General features: G+C 42.0%; 1 protein-coding gene across 3 annotated transcripts in view; it reads right to left on the reverse strand.

Annotated features, from left to right (window-relative positions):
* Positions 1-17,034, reverse strand: part of Fli1 (Fli-1 proto-oncogene, ETS transcription factor) — a 128,263-nt gene that overhangs the window by 4,586 nt on the left and 106,643 nt on the right. For all 3 annotated transcript variants that reach the window (XM_074066373.1, XM_074066372.1, XM_020184076.2), the window contains 2 exons: positions 3,784-3,849; positions 2,017-2,076 (listed from right to left, as the gene is read on the reverse strand). In XM_074066373.1, coding sequence (XP_073922474.1) covers positions 2,017-2,076; positions 3,784-3,849 — 126 coding nt within the window. The remainder of the gene's footprint in view (positions 1-2,016; positions 2,077-3,783; positions 3,850-17,034) is intronic.

Raw genomic sequence — 17,034 nt, forward strand, 5'->3', positions numbered from 1 at the left:
ATTGTACATTGGTTAGATTATCCTCACCATCTCTCCTCCTCAACTTCTTCCCACCCCACTTAAAGCAATTGCAAGAGGTTTCACTGTTCTTTTTCATATATGTATATGAAGTCTATCAACCATATTCCCTCACCTCAATCACCTTCGTTCACCCTCTGCCCTCCCAACAAGCACCCTCCACATTGTACCTATTTTATAGTCCTGTCTTTTCTTATTAATTTCTAAGTCGATGTTCAACGGGGTTTCTCAATGTATCCCTGCTGTGAGTATACTTTACTTTGGTTCATTAAATCCCTTCCATTGCTCTCCCTTACCCCTTCCCTCCCACCCACCCTCAGTTTTCAACAGCTTTCAATACATATTCTCATATCCTCTACCTCCACAGATGTTATGTATTATGATATTATTGACAGTGTATCATTTCCTTTTCCGATCCCTCCTTCCCTGAGTTCCATAGAATAGTTCCACTGTTACAAACATGTTATACATATATGTTGTTATATGATTTCCTGAGAACTTATGTGATTATTTAGCCATAGGAAAGCCTTTGCAATGCTGATTTAGGTGAGATTTATCTGTTTCTCAGTTGAGGAAATCATAATCGACAGCTGGGTCACAACTTGGCCACATTGTCAAATCTTTTGCATAATTTGACTTTTTTTACAATTATAGTTGCAATTTAAACAAATCAATATGATCTTAGGTTGCTATTTAGAATCATAAATTAACTTCAAGAGTCCTTCAAACCTTCAAAGAGTTCACATTTTGTCATCCACACTTTTAGTATGACAAATATTTTTGGTAGGTAATGTCTAATTTTGTTGTTGCTGGACAGTCATTAAAATTTGCTCCATCTGACTGTGTTTCAGAGCAGTTTTTTCCCCTCACTTAACTGTACAATTTTCTCTTGCTTTGGCTTGGGTGGAGATGGAAAACCATATTTGCCCATCCTAAAAGCAAATGGCTTGTTCACAGCTTAATCTCAGTTGCATCACAAGGAAGACAGAGGGGGTAAGGTTTAGGATTGGGCACACCAGCTGCCTTCAGATCTGTGAAGGACCTCTCTTCACAGGGAAACCTAGAAGGAAGCTAGAGGGGGAGCTACTGGAAGACTTTGGCTCAGAGAGTGGAACTGAGCCTGGATGGGTAGTCAACTCCCTATTTTGCTGTAAGAATTCAAGCAGAGGTGAGGTAAGCCTAGAACTGTGATGTTTTAGGGTGTTACAGACCTTAGTCTAGTTCCATTCTAATATGAAGAATCTCCAAGTTCCAAGGCTTAAAAATTTCCTCTGCCTTCACTATTAAGTAGCTCCATCCTAATTTGAAGGTAATTTTGAAAATATGGTTTGGGAAGCATAAAAGGTTTGGACATGAATGTGAAGTCTGTGTAGCTCTAGTTCTGTCCACACTAACAGTGTGGCTTTTGGCAAATCACTCTATCTCCTTAGGGCCTCAGGTTCTTTCTTTTACAATGTTAGGCACTGGAACCTTTAAGCATTAAATTACTTTCACCTCTGTTATTTAAATATCTGATTTCAGTATTTGTTACTAAATTCTCAGAGATACTACAGGGAGTCAAATATAAACTCTCTTAGAAGAAAAAGACAACATTTGAGATAGAGTTGACCCTTGGTATACATGAGGTATTGGTTCCAGGACCCCCTCAGGATACCAGAATCTGTGGAGGGTCAAGTCACTTATATAGAATGGTAGAGCATTTGCATATTATCTTATTTAATATAATTACTTATAATATTCGGCACAATGTAAATGCTGGTAAATAGTTATTATACTGAATTGTTTGGAGAATAAGGACAAGAAAAAAATCTGTACATGTTCAGTACAGATGCAATTTTTTCTAAATATTTTTGGTCTGTGGTTTATGGAATCCTTGAATGCAGAATCTACAAATATGGAGGGAAGACTATATGTTCTGTAAATCCTCCATCAATTGATTTTGTAGAACCCACAGCTGCATAAGAAGCAAAGGAGAGGTTACACATCCAGGTCAGGTACCTGGTTGGGGCCGCTGTTCAGTGTTCTTGCTCATCGTCTGTGCTCCTCCAAGGGGTGGACCTGTGTAGAGGGAAGGAAGTGTGGTAAGTGAGCCATTCTCCAGGGTGCAGGGAATATCTTGTCGAGTGCCCTCCAGAAAGAGGACCAATATGCCTCCATCTGCCCACTCTCCATTGACTCATGTTTCTTTCATTTTATTAATATTTATCACAAATCTATTATGTGCTGGCACTAGTCTCCATGTTGGAGATTCAGCAGTGAACAGGCACTTTCTATAGCACTTACATTAATGGAGGAGACAACAAGCATAAATGTTTTAAAAAAGTAAAACAATAATCTAGCATGTCTGTGGTACTGAGGCTTTGGAGTTCATTTAAAAAACAGGACATTTGGAGGTCTTCAATGAGAAAGTGACATCTGAGCAAAGATCACCTGCTTTCCATGATTCCCTGTTCTGTGGGTTTCACTCCATGGTATCTTACACACACCCTTCCATTCCCATCATGACTTCTCCATTTTGAATTTGTGTTGCTTCTTGCATGGTCTATGGCTTAGTCTGACTGGTGTTCCCATCACTCTTTGTCTTCCCACTGACCCATCATACATGTCATTGCTCAGAAACTTTAGTCACCCCTGTTGCCTAAAGAATTAAGGTCTATCTTCATGGCCTCATTCATCCATAAAACCCTTTCTTATCTTTCCAGATTTCTTTTCCATCATATGTCCTAAACTCCAGGAACTTGGGGTCCTCACTGACTTTCAGATATGCCAACATTGTCTTCCCCTGATCCTGACCTTGACTGGAGAGCTTATCTTCTCATCTTCCCAGGTTCAAATCCTACTTCTTACATAGATAACTCAAATGGTAGAAAGTTTATGAAGCCTTCCTTGATACCACTCAAATGAAAAGAATTTTGTGTGTACCCAGTTTCTCTCCCTGCCTAAAGCCTGATCTATGCCCAACTCATCTTTGTGAGTCCCATAGAGCCAAGTGTTATGTGCAGAGTAAGCAAACAATGAATACATATAGCTGCAATAGATCCTCATTATTGCTTGGGCATTAATTTGTAATCCCAACTTCTTTCTTAAAAGAATTTCCTTCACTGCCCTTTCATCTGCTTGCTGTTTTCCTTCCTAGAGACAACAGCATTGCACATGCTAGTCCAGGAGTTCATGAGTCATTTTCTTTCCTTACTTCCTTTAATGGAAGATATTGGATGGACTCCAATATATCATTGTCTCACCACTTGGTGGGCACGTTGATGTCTCTGATCCCTACCATCTCATCATCCAGCTCTCCTCCAATTTAATCTCTCATTAAATGGGACAGAGACATGACATGACTAAGCCTCATCAACTGGAAGAACAAATTCATAGAGGTTAATTACACTGACAATAGAATTCAAATCTACCTTTCACTGATAGAGAAACTTTACACTTCAAAAATTCTAAAACCAAGAATACTGAAACAAATCTCAAAAGTATAACAAAAATTCCGTATCTTCTTTCAAAGAGAGGGTATCATGCATAGTCCCTAAATTGAATTTTTTTCTTTTGGTCAGGGGATTGAATCCAGGGATCTTGTGCATGCTAGGCACATGCTGTACCACAGAACTACACCCTTGGCCCCTGAAAACAAATTTTGATATCTAGTCAAAAAAGCATGGAGATAAATGCATGCTCCTATTTTTTATCTTTTGACTCTATTCTCCCCTCTGTCTTCAGAAAAATGTTATCTTCCCAAAGAATGGTATGCCATTTACTTACTTTTGTTGAGGCCAGAATGCACGTTAGTGCCCCATCCTCCTCTCCTGACTGAGTCATAAGAAGGGTCTAATGAAAAACAGCAAACAGGGATGATTAGCTTTGTCTGTTCTGTGAAAACATTGTCTGAAAATTATCTCTCAGCGATCAGAAGAGATTAAATTTAATTCAGCAGTGACTTTCTTAGCATCACTAAATTCCTGAAGTGTACTCCTCCCCTGCGGCTGGGGGTGGGGTGGTGGAAGAAACATTAACACTGTTTTTGAGATGATTTGAGTCTTATCTGGGAGCTGAATTAGTGGGAAAAGCCTGAATTTGAAGTTGGAGGATTGGTTCATGTTCTGTCCTGCCGTTATTCATTGTGAAACCTTGGATGAAATATAGGACTTCTCTGAGCCTTAACTGACCTTGATATGGAAATAAAAATGTACTTGAATTATCTACATTATAGGGTTGGGCTGATGATCAAATGTGATAAACATTTGTGAACTATTTTATGAAAATTTCTACATATACAAACTGACATAAAGTTAGAAAGAAAAAGTATCCATAGCTGCCTAGCAAAGTCCTCAAGAAGCTCTAGAGAGATGGGGAAATGTCTGGATGAAAGGTCCCATGGGAAGAATGTTTAAATGTCCAGGCCCTTGCTCCTTGGAGGCCAACTCCGGCCTCTTATCTCAGTGCACCGAAATGCTACTCAGAGGTATGAGCACATTCCAGGCTGTCATAAGTCTCTCAGACTTTTCTGTTGGTATGGAAGAGGCTGGGCTTGATGACCACAGAGAAAGAGAGAAGGATAGAGGTGTGGCTATAAAGGGGGCTGGATCAAGAAATGAGTGGGTAAAGAGAGGTGTCCATCTGGAAAGGACTAGAGGCTTGCTTCTAAATTGTCTTGAAGAAGACTCCATGGAACGTGAACTTTTGTGATCCCTAACCTTTTCTTGAAATAATCCACATGCCTCCAGAACCATGTTCAGAAATTGCTTAACAACTGGTTGGAAATGTCCCTCATTTCCTTTCTCGTGGTGCAAGTCCCGTTGAGACATGGAGTAGGAATAGCAGAAAGGCTTAAGGATACAGAATTATGACTTTCAAAGTCTTTCCATGAACAACAAAGAAACCATAAAAACCATCTGAACAAATGGAGCACAAACCTCATCAAACAGCAGTCTGACATGGTGAAACACAAACCATCCCCTCCACCCCTTCTAAGCCTCTCAAACAAATTAGAATAAGAACTGGGAAGATGGATGGATGGATGGATGGATGGATGCATCCAATTGCTTGGTCTTACTGTTACTGGCTAAGAAGAACCAAAGATAGGGAGAATTTTCTTGTGGAGAAATCCATGTGCAGATGCACATTCCTCATGGCTCTGGAAAAGCCAGTTCAGTTTTTAAATTACAGTCTTCAGCAATTGGCATATAAAACAAAACAGAAAGTGAGGGGGATGGAAAAGAAGGCAGGGAAGGGGACAAAGAGTCAAAACTCAACTCCTTTGAGTTTTCTGTTTGTGCTTTTATTTAACTTTTTTCTTTCTTTCACAATTCCTCCTGAAAATAGAATCTTCTTGCTTAAAAACAACAAGCTAATGGAAAGTCAACTTGGTTATGAGTTTCAAAAGAGGTTGACTACCTCAGGGGCATTTTCTGAGAGGTTCTATGAAGGTCTGCAGAGGATGCAAGGGTAGGGTAAGCAAATGGAAAGGTGAGAGTCATTGAAGGTTTTTCTTTGAGTGGAGAAGGCTGCTGGTTTGGCCTCCAGTAATTTATTTGGGTCAACTTCTGGACTGTGTTGTGTGCTTGGCCATAGAATAGAGGTGAAGTAATAGGAAGCAAGTTTCTTACACTTGCACTTAAGGTTAGAGATAATTTCTAAGATTGTCAGGAAATATGGTCATGTACCAGAGGTATGGTGGAGATGTCAAAGGTTATCAGAGGTCAAGGAGCTGGAGATGAGTGGCCTTGGGAATGGAGAGGCCTTCCTGTGGCTGTGGGACTTGAAAGCTTTCTGGAGAGGAAAGACTGAGCAGTGCAGAGATGGGTGTTGTGATGCGTGTGTGTGCTTGACGAAGTGTGGGATGTGGCCTTGTGCTGGTGGCTCACACCACTAATCCTAGTGACTCAGGAGCAGAGATCAGGAGAATCATGGCTCAAAGCCAGCCAGGCAAACAGTTCGCAAGACCCTATCTATAAAAAACCCATCACAAAAAAAAAAGGGCTGGAGGAGTGGCTCAAGGTGTAGGTCCTGAGTTCGAGCCCCAGTACTGTAAAAAAAAAAAAAAAAAGAAGAGAAGATAGTATGGGGATGTAAGGGAGTGAGGAAGAGGAGAGAGGCCAGGATAGAGGGCTGAGGGATGTACACAGTCCTTTTGGTGGAAGCTAAGCAAGCAAGCAGTGGAGGCCAAGGGAAGTCTGGGGTGTGTATTGACTCCAGCAAAACAATGTGAGGCTTGCATGCACTGAAGGCGGGGTGCAGGATGCATGGAGTGCCTGAGGAAGGAGGCCTTTCCATAGAGACAGTGCAGAAAGTAGAATTGAAAGTGACAAACTCAAGCAAAAAAGAAAAAAAAAATCACCAACTGCCAGGAATTGGTAAGTGTGTGTATGTCTTCTGAAGTCTGTTTTGACTTCTGACATAGTGCACTGATAAAATATTTCTCAATGTTTTCTAATCATTTTTTTCTACTCAATCATGAGTCTCCTGCAGGCTCCAATCTTCTCTGAAAGCCATGTGATAGCCATTCAGAAGAACCATGGTTTAAAAGCCTTTCTTGACATTTGCTTCTTATCAGCATTTCTTCCTATTCTTATACTTTAGCTCCAGGGACAGAGCAGATGTATGAAAGTTCCAGAATGCAGAATGGATTCCATCTCACCAACAGAGGGTGAGTGAGGGTGGTGAGTACTGGATTTTTCTGTAACTCTAAGTCACCAAGGTTTGAAGCTAATGTTTTAACAGAGAAGGGCTCTGCTGAGAATTTGCAGGCCTGAGGAGGAACACAGAGCTTCATGGTAGGTACTTTCATGATACATCTCATGGCAAAAGCCAAGAAGTCACCAACCATACCATCCTCCTGTAGATGAAAAAGGTGGTGACAGAAACACGAAGGTCAACCTGCAATCAGTCTGTGCCATGTTCTCACTATGAAGTTAATAGAGCAATAATCAGTCACTGACTGTGTTGTCACCAAGTGTCTTCAGCCAACAAGTGGTGCTGTAAGTGGAAGCAGAGCACCAAAGACCACATGCCTCTCTCCCATTGGTCTTTCCATTCTCCCCTACTTGCATGGAAAATCCTACTACTGCCCCCGAACCCACAAAAGACAGCCTGGGTCCATTTACTGTGGAGTTTAACAAATGCATTTTAGGCACTGGGGTTTAGGGGATGTCTCCTCCATGTAAGACTGAAATGAAAACCAGCATTTTTGGAGCAATTCCTGCTCCAAAGACAAAGCATGAAGACAGAGTAGGCTAAGGCCAGGAGCTAATGTCTGGCATCTGCCCTAGAAGTTTGAAGAACTGGGCAGCCTTGCAGCTGAAATGAGAATTCCAAGTAAACAGCTCAGGGCTGGGATAGCATTGGTCTCAGTGCAAGTCAGCAATCAGAATTAGGCTTTGCACCATTATTATGCGTCTAAAAAACCTTCAGAGCAGAAACATACAGCATCTACCAAATACACATCACCTCTACTTCCCTCTGTCCCCTTTACTCTGCCCTGCTTCTATTTTTCTTCTTATTGTCTAATCTCATCAATAACCAATTCATGTTTGTTGTTTGTGGTCTCCATCCACCACCTGAATGTCCAGTCCAAAAGGTCAGAGAGATCTATTGTGTCCTTTGGGTACTGAGAACTGTGCCCAGCACACAGTTAGCACACAATATGTGTTGAATGAATAAATGACCTTGGCCAAAGTTTTCATTCTTTCCTGCTAAATACTCACAATTCTTTTTATTGTTCACTAGGTGAAGAGAATCCAGGGCTCCCACCCTGACTTCTCCCTACTAAACTAGATCTCTTAGACATTTAAGTCTGTGGCGATGAGGAGTACAGACTATGTCAACCCTGTGTTCCCTCTGAGCAGAGGGAACAACAATCTTCCTGTCTTGAGGTATAATGTACCCCCCACCCCGGGAAGTCAAGGACTGGATTTTACTTGACATACAGCCCTGTAACACAGAATGATGTTCAGTCAATAGTGGATGGCAGATACGAAGGTGGTTCCATGAGGTTACATCGCCTAGCGGTGTCACAGCGGTGTCACAGTATAGCCTATGACATTCACACAAGGACAAAATCCCATAAGAAAACATTTATCAGACCAAATCTCACTGTTAAACAGCACAATGTCGTCACTGAAATGAGAGTTCATGTTTTTTTCCTACTAAATGAAAACCTAGCAGCGCAGTCAGCTCTGATACCAGACATACAGATAGAACTGTATCTATAGCCAACATGGGAAAGCTGGACCAGGGAGCTAGGCTGGCAATTCTCGTTCCCACACATACACTCTCTTTCTGGGCCTGGTGCTGGCTGGCTGACCAGGGCTCCAGAGTTCTCTGGTGGGGTGGGCCAGCTCCAAGCAGCCTAATGTGTTCTGGGACAGTCTAACTGCCATGCATGCAGTCTGTGTTGTGAGATCTAACTTCTGAGAAAACAAGCTTGAGGCAGCAGCAAAACACACAGCATGCAAAAATGTGCCTGCTCAGGCCAGCCTAAGAGTTGATGATCCCAGGACTTCTCTGTGGTGGCAGACAGATGGCTTTATCAGCAGAAAATCATGCCCTGGTTCTGACAAACTTGCTTTCTACTGTAGTGAAGGCTGACACCGCCTGGCTTTACAGAGTACCAAGATGACAAATCCTATTGTGATTCCTTTTCAGAGGAGCCACCAAAGGGCTTTGCCTGGGGTTTCTGGTTTCAGGCAGTCCTGAGATCAGCTTTTGCCAAAGCAAAGAGACCTGACCCTCGTGCTGGAGAATCGGGACTTTGCCAGCCATTGTGGATAGTTCAGCTTCCCGTCTGTGACGGCCTGAACAGTTTCTCCATTATGTGATGCTCAGTGTGGCTGAATTTGACACTAAATGGCCTCTTAGATTCTAGGAGAGCCTCCTGGGGTAGAGAAATATGAGCTTGGAGATTTTTTCCTGCAAGTCTCCATTGGAAGAAGGCTTTTGCTGACCATGACCTTGGCATAGCCATACCAATATTAACAGTCTTTCTCTGTGAAGCCTTTAAACTGGTCCTGGAAATATGGCCAAATGTCTCAGGAAAGACATTTCTTTCACCTTGATGCCTACAGTTAACTGTCTGAAGGCCCAGGTGTGCTAGCCAACAGGCAGTTCTCCACTTTGTGGTGATCTCACTGCACAGCCAGTGAGGCAGTGACACAGCGATACACAGAGCGATATACTCTCTTTTTATCCCCTATGGTCTAAGGTCCTGTTCTCCATGACTTGGTGGAAAAAGATGTATTTTCCCTGAAACTTCCCATGGAATTTCTGGTTGCTGCTGAGCAGGCTGGCAGTCTTTAAGCCTGCTTGTGCTTTGAAAGCCCAGCTCTGAATGCAGACCTTTCAACCAATAAGCGGATAAGACCACTTATGCTCAGAGCAGGACCTCCTTTCTTGACAGTGAGGATGCCAAAGAACAATGCTTAAAAGAATGGGGACCCTGAGACCCAAAGCCCTTAACTTCTAAGAAAAATGCAAGCCCACCAGGAGGAAGACCCCCACCCAGACTGACAGAGAAGAGGCATAGACGAGAAATGGTCTTTGTTGTTGAGTGATCAGACAGATTAGGACATGTGTCAGTAGGTCAGTAGGGGACTGGACTAGGTGGCCCTCTAAGCTACTTCTGCATTTGTCTCTGAGGGGCAGCAAATTTTACTGGCTACCAGTGCTTGTCTCTGGTCCCCTCCTGTGAAAGCCTGCATGCTATACAAGCGTGCCTGACCCACAACTCAAGACCAGCTTCTCATCTGTGATGTTCTCTGCCACATCTCTCCCCTTAGCTCTGCTGGCTACCATGCCTGTCCTGACACTCCCTTGCCTGACTTCTAGCACAGTGCAAAGGCAACGGTATCCGAAGCAAGTGAAGATTCTGCAGGGCTGAGACTATCATGGAGATGGTGGCTAAGAGTTATTTCAGTGTCTATAACAAGGCCATGGTCAGTTAGTCTTAGTTCATCCTCAGCTCTGCGGCTATTTAGCTAAGTGCTGTTCGTCCTGTTGCTTTGTCTTTGAAGTTCAACTTCTGCTTCTTTAACAAGCATGAATAACAAATGCTTTATAGGTTGCTATGAGGATGAAATTAGCATTTGATAAATGGCAATTTAAAAATGCACAGTCTCTGACACTGTTGCCTGATGCCTGTAATGCTAGCTTCTCAGGAGGAAGAGATCAAGGGGATCACAGTTGGAGGCCAATCCTGGGAAGAAAGTCCATGAGACCCCAACTCAACAGACAAAGCTGGGTGTGGTGTCATATGCATGTCATCTCAGCTACTGTGGGAAGGATAAATAGAAGGATTATGATCCAGGCCAGCCTGAGTAAAAAGCAAGACCCTATTCAAAAATCACCAGAGCATAAAGGCTTGGAGGTATGGCTCAAGTGTTAGAGTGCCTGCCTAACAAGCACAAAGCTCTGAGTTCAAAACCTGGTACCACCACCAAAAGCCAAAAATGCACACAATCTTCATGTAGTCTGTTCCATTTTGCTTCCACCCTGCAATGTTTATCTTGGTGATATGAGGTTACACAACTCATCTAGGAAGGCCTTGGAGAGAAAGAGAAGCTTGAGTGTCCTAAAAGGGAAAGGGCAGTTCCATTCCTGTGCACTGGGTCAGTGATTTCCAAATGTGAATAAAGTGTGACTGTCTTCCAAAAGAAGAGGTGGATTATCCTGCACCCTAGTGTGAGGAACATGGCCTCAGGAGTCAGAGGGGGAAGGTGGTAAGGAATGGCCCGGTGGAATTTTCTAGCCAATTTCTTCCTCCATGACTATTGACTTCCTGTGTCTCTGCCCAGCTGTCTCTGAAGCTCAGGTCTGAGTCCTCACTTCATTTCAATCCATTCTACAGGAGTCACCCAGCCTTCTCTTTGGTGGCATCTTATGTCCTACAGAGCTATAGAGGAGCTTGGCTTCTCCTGAAACTCCAGGAGGGAGGAGCTACCCAGGGAAGCCTCTGCCTAAGCCTGGAACTCAGAGAAGAAAGAAAGAAAGAAAGAAAAAACCTATCCTGGATCACATTTCCTCTTTTCAAAGATCTTGTCCTTGAACCCAAATAGCTCCTCAGCCTCAGAACCAGCCCTGCTGTGTGGAACATAATGAAGGCAGTGTTTTAAGACATTATGTGTGCAGGGGGGAAAAAGATGTATGAGCAAAATGCCTGAAAGAAATGGATGGCTTTTAAATATGAAAAGTTTGGCAAGGTAAGTGGCGTGCGTGCTGGGCACGGCCTTGCCTCTGTTGTAGGAGGTACATGCAGAGCCTGTGTTCTGCTTTGACTCTGTCTCTCCAGTGGACTCTGTGTCTGAATGGCACAGATGTCTAAATGATCTATTTTATTTTGATAAGGCCTCAAAGTGGGATTTTGTGACCAGTCTTATGTGGAAAGAGCAGTTTATACTGACTAGATTAATTGGGTGTTTGCCAAATCTCCCCTCCACACTGGGCCATGTACACGATACTAAGCTGCACACTTCTTTAGTTAGATGGGCTCTGGTTTAAGATGATTCCAGGTAGGAAAAAAGAAAACGTAACAGCTCATTTAGGTAACCTGGCATGAGGATCGAGGAGAGCTATCTATCCCCAGAGACAGCTCTTGTGGAGAGCCTGCTCTGCCTCTCCTATGTTGAAATGCTCATAGCAAGCTTGCCCTTCCTTTTCCTGGCCACACAGGCTCTATCTTATGTCTGCCTCAAAATTCAGCTTCGTGTTCTTTTCTTTTAAAGTTCTGCAGGTCACAGCTCATTGGCCAGTTGTGACATGCTTACCACCCTGTCTGCTCAGCTTTCTGGTGTCACTCTCTGTGCACACACTCTCCCTTGCTAGGTGATCATCTTTGAAAGAGAGGGACTCTATCCTTTTGTTTTTATTACTGTGGTGATACTGGGTATTGAACTCAGGACCTTGCACTTGAGCCATGGCCCTGGTCTTTTTTTACTTTAGTTTGCTTCTCAGATAGGGTTTCATTGTTTTGCACAAGCTAGCCTTGGAGCGAGATCTTCCTTCCTCCATCTCCTGAGTAGCTGGTATTACAGATGTGCATCCAGCTGAGGGACTGTATCTTAATCACCTTTGTTTTTCTCCATAAATAGTCCTTGCTCCTTCCCCACACCAATCTTATTGGGTTTAATTAATATATCACATCACATATTCATTCATTCAACAAAGTTTTATTCAATGTCTGCCATGATGCTAGATATTTATATGTGCTGAGAATATAATGTTGGCTAGACAAAACATCCTTCCTTTGCAGATTTTACATTCAGTACAAATAGGAAACTACATTGTAAATTAGAAGGTGCTGAAGGATGCCATGGAGAAGAGAAAACCAGGAGGGAGAGGAGGCAGTGCTGGGGTGGAAGGGCCTCACTGAAAGCATATAATTTGGGCAATGACTTGGTCTGTCGAGAATGATGAAAATTGAGCTCTATGTGGCTCCACAATTTTCTGCTGTAAAGTGCCAAGATTGCCTTACGTTGATATCAAAATCATTCTGGTAGGTCAATTTCTTTTTATTAGTTCTTTAACTGGTAGGAATTATTTTATGTTGGAGGATAACAAAATTAGCTAAAAAGCTACACCTCATCTTTTTGACATTTGGATGAGGGATAGTGAAAGGTGAAATGCAGTCAGTCATCACACAGTTAACCAATTTTTGCATATTTAGAATCAGGGTGATTTCCTGATCTCGGGTCTCACTCAAGTCAGGAAACATAAAATCCCATCACTCACTAGGATTTGCCTTTTGACCCGTGGCTGAAGTGGCTTTCATGAAAGTCCAAGTCTCTGGGGTTGGTGTGGGGGAAGCAGACAGGTGAGTTCATCCTGCAGGACCACTGTTTTTGTGGCCTGGCAGTGAGCAGACTATGTGTTAGGCCTTGAGTTCTGCATCCATGTATCAGACACAGCACTGGAGTTAAAAGAAAAAGAACCACCAACTCTTGGGAGGTGGAATGTGGTCTCATACCATATCACAGAGTGGAAGGCTCCATTTCAGACTGTAAGGGATCTCAGACATGATCTAAGCCAGACATGCAAATTAGCACAGGCCCGGAAGCCCTAGCCCTGAGAGAAAAAGCACATGTGGCGATGCAGGAATTTTAAGAAAAATTGAAAATATGACTCAGAACATCAAAACTTCAGTCTCTAAACTCCTCTAAAATATTGGACAGGACTGATAATTATTTTGCAGTCAGGCCAAAGCCTTTTTAGGCTCAAAGGTTTCTCAAAATTATAGAAAGAACATTTTTCATCTTTTTGGAAGAGGGACACCTAACTTTATTAAGCACAGAACTGTTTGTGGTGTTGTTCAGGGCTCTTAAAGAACTTTATGGGAGGCAATTCCGTAATTTCTCTTTAATCCATTCCAAACGGTGAAACAGCTCATTGGCAAAGGGAAGAGCTCTGGATTGGAGGGCACAGCTCCTCAGTCTGCCTTTTGTCTCTAGTCTTGGTCAGTTATGTGCTGTGTGAGCTTAGGCAAGTGACTTAAAGTCTCTGAACCTCAGTTAGACTATCTGTAAAAGGCAGCTTTTGGGGGGAAACAACTGACAAATCATACATTTAATGGTGATCGTCAAGAACACAATAACAAATGCTGATGAGGCTGTGGGAGGGTAGGAGGGAAAGGATATGGTATTTTTATACAATGGAATTTTATTTGGCCACAAAGAAGAATGAAATTTTGTCATTTGCAGGTAAATGGATGGAACCAGAGGACATCTTCTTAAGTAAGGTTAGCCAGATTCAGAAAGACAAAGGATACATGTTCTCTCTCACTCATTTGTGGAAGATAGATCCAATACAAATACAAGCACGATCATATACACATATAAGTAAATACAGAACATATTTCCCAAAGTGGGACTGTTAGAAGAGACTAAAAAAGGAGGAAAATAAGAAAAGAATGATAGAGAGTGAATAATGAAATACACCACATCTGTGTAGGAACAAGACAAAATGAAACACACTGAAAACTGTTGAAAATTACAGGGTTGAGAGAAAAAGGGGAGGAAGAGCAGTGGAGGGGTAGACTGATTTAAGCACAATATATTTACAGGTAAAATACTAAGGCAAAATCCCCACTGAACAACTAACAGACTCTTAAACAATGAAGAACCAGAATGCCAACAAGGTCATGTTAAGGGGAGTGTATTAGCAAGAAGGGGAGGGTAAATGAAGAGGGTGAAGGAGGTAAACATGGCTGATGTAGATGTACTTTCTATACTTGTACAGAAAAATGAATCCTGTTGAAGTCATTTTAAGAAGGGGAATGGAGTGGGAGAGAGAACAATGGGGGAGAGAACCAAACTAGGGTATAACATATGTATGTATGGAAATGTTGCAACAAAACCCCCTGCATAGCTATCAAATACTAATAAAATGTAGGAAAAGTTAATAAAATCAAACAGTACATTTACTCCTTACAGGGCTCTTTGGAGAATAAAAAAGATTGAGCATGTGAAAATGTTCTATATATTCCAAAGTGTCTTACAGAATTACTGCTACTATTCTTTTCCAGAGTTTCATTCATGGAAGAGAAGAAGTTAATCTTTCTTGGTTCTTTCTTTAGTAGATCAGGACTGAATAAATATTTAATTCAACTGACAAAGACTAGATTTTCCTTCCCAGTGAGCCCATCAACTGTCAATGTATTTACTGAATAGCTACAGGACCAGAAGAAAGAACACAGGACAAAGCTCACAATTAAAGACTTCAGGGTAATCTGTAATTAGGTACATAAATACTTGGTGAATGTGGTGTTCGGAGAAGAGATTAGAATCTGCAGGAGGTGGAAAAATTACCTTGAGGTGGATGTGATTGATTTAGGATGTGAAGGGTGAGTTGGATTTTGACAAGTAAAGTAATCGCCCCACTTAATGTTATAATTTTCTCATTAGACTTTATCTGACAAGAATTCAAATTTCACCAAAGAGATGCATGAAGCATATTGATCCTCATGTATGGAGCTTGTGGATTCCTGACCCCAGCGAGGAAAGGCCTGTTCATGTTAGGGTTCAGGTCTCAGCATTTCCTCCTCACAGACTCAAAGAAACAAGCTCTTTGTTATCTTAAATTTGAGCTTCTTTGAAGAGAGGAAGTTGTTACATCTATAAAAAGAGCTTAGGAAAGGTCTGTATGAAAATAACAAATGATGCTAGTTATACCTTGGTGTTTCACTAGAAGATGCATCTCTACCACCATCTGGCCCAAGTGAAGGTTCTTTGTCTCTGTCTCTCTCAACAGACAGACAGATAGATAGACAGACAGACAGACAGATGGACAGATTGATAGACAGATAGACAGATAAACAGACAGATAATAGGTACATGGAATTTGGTTATGAGCATGAGACTAAACAAACTTTTTAAAATATATAGTTGTTCCTTTATTTATGAGGGGGATTCAGACACCAAATCTATAGATGCTCAAGACCCTGAAATAAAAAGATGTAGCATTTTAATAGCACACATACATCTTCCTGTATACTTTAAATCATCTCTAGACTACTTACAATATTCAATACAGTGTAAATAGTTGTTATATTGTATTGCTTAGGGAATAGTAACAAGAAAAAAACTGTACTTCTTTAGTACAGATGTACTTTTTCCCAAATATTTTCAGTCAGTGGTTGGTTGAATCTAGGATGTCCTTTATATCCTGTGGGTATAAGGGCCAATTATACTTTCTAGTGATGATTGCCCCTATACAACCTCCATGCTGTGGAAGTTCTAAAGCTGTATTGAGTCAAAAAAAAAAATACGCTTGGGATGTTCTGTTGAAGTAGCCACCAGTGGGTCATTGGGAGCCTTGATGGACCCACCCTTTTCTTTTTAAGGTGTTTTGGAACTCCACTCCTCACAATTGCCAACAGGGGCCACTTTTAATTTCCATTATAGGCCTAGACCATAGGCACTGGTGATGGAGCTATATCAGCCCAGGCCAATGTCATTTTGAGTCATCCAGAGTGGGATGAATGTCCAAGTCAAAGCAAAACTTGGTAAAGATGGCAGGACTAAAAGAGTGAGAGCTCAGAGTCTAGAGACGAATTAGGAATGCAAAACCTGGATGACCCACTTAGTAAGTGTGAGCTGCCACTGAGAAATAGCATAGAGTGGTGCTGCAGCCCCCTGGGCACTGCAGATGAACCTTCCTCCCACCCCTATCCTGCAGCAGCATAAGAGGAGGAGTCCTGGGCCTGACTCTGGGTGGAGGGTTGCTCAAGAGGCCAAGTTTCTCACAAATACCTTTCCTACAGCCTTGTACCTTTTCTCCTCCTCCCCTTCAGAGCTGACCCAAAAATCACTTTCCTTGCTTAAAAAGTACCAGGGCTCCTGCATTCATGGCACCACCATTAGTGGCACACAGCCAATGATGCCTATTGGGTCCTTTATTTCTCTAGGGAGCATTTAAGATGACATGTCCCAGATAATGATAGAACAAGAAGGTTACACATCTTTTCCACTAGGTGCTAGAATAAGGCATTGGCTTTCAGTGGGGGGGGGGGGTGGAGTGGGGACAGCATTTCAGAAGCAAAGGAAATTACTTATTCGCAGAACACAGTTCTTAGTGCCAACTCCTCCCTGCCTTTCACCTACTAAAGGCACACATAGATTTATGATGGGAGCACAGGTAGGTGGGGTGGCTGGAGCGTCCTCACAAGTGTCTTTAAGATGTCCTCCAGGTGTTGTAATATGAGAGGAACTTCACAACTTGTAAAGTTTTATTTTATTGACTACTGTCTACCTCCTGCCTTCATTGTTCAAACTAAATTGATCATAATACCTAATGATAGAGTGTTACTCAGTATAATCCTTTTCTAAATCTCTTTTTCCCCTTCCTCTTAAATGTAGTATTAAACACAAAAAAGATATATATATATACATATATATATATATAAAATATGTAGATTATAAGGCATAACAATAAAAAAAATCCATGAATATGCTTCTTGAAATGCAGATAAAACTGAGTTTATTGCATGAGGCCCCTGGTTGTTTGGACCATAGCAACGATCAGTCATCC

This window comes from Castor canadensis, chromosome 2 (assembly GCF_047511655.1).
Source record: "Castor canadensis chromosome 2, mCasCan1.hap1v2, whole genome shotgun sequence".
In the NCBI taxonomy this organism is placed as follows: Eukaryota; Metazoa; Chordata; class Mammalia; order Rodentia; family Castoridae; genus Castor; species Castor canadensis.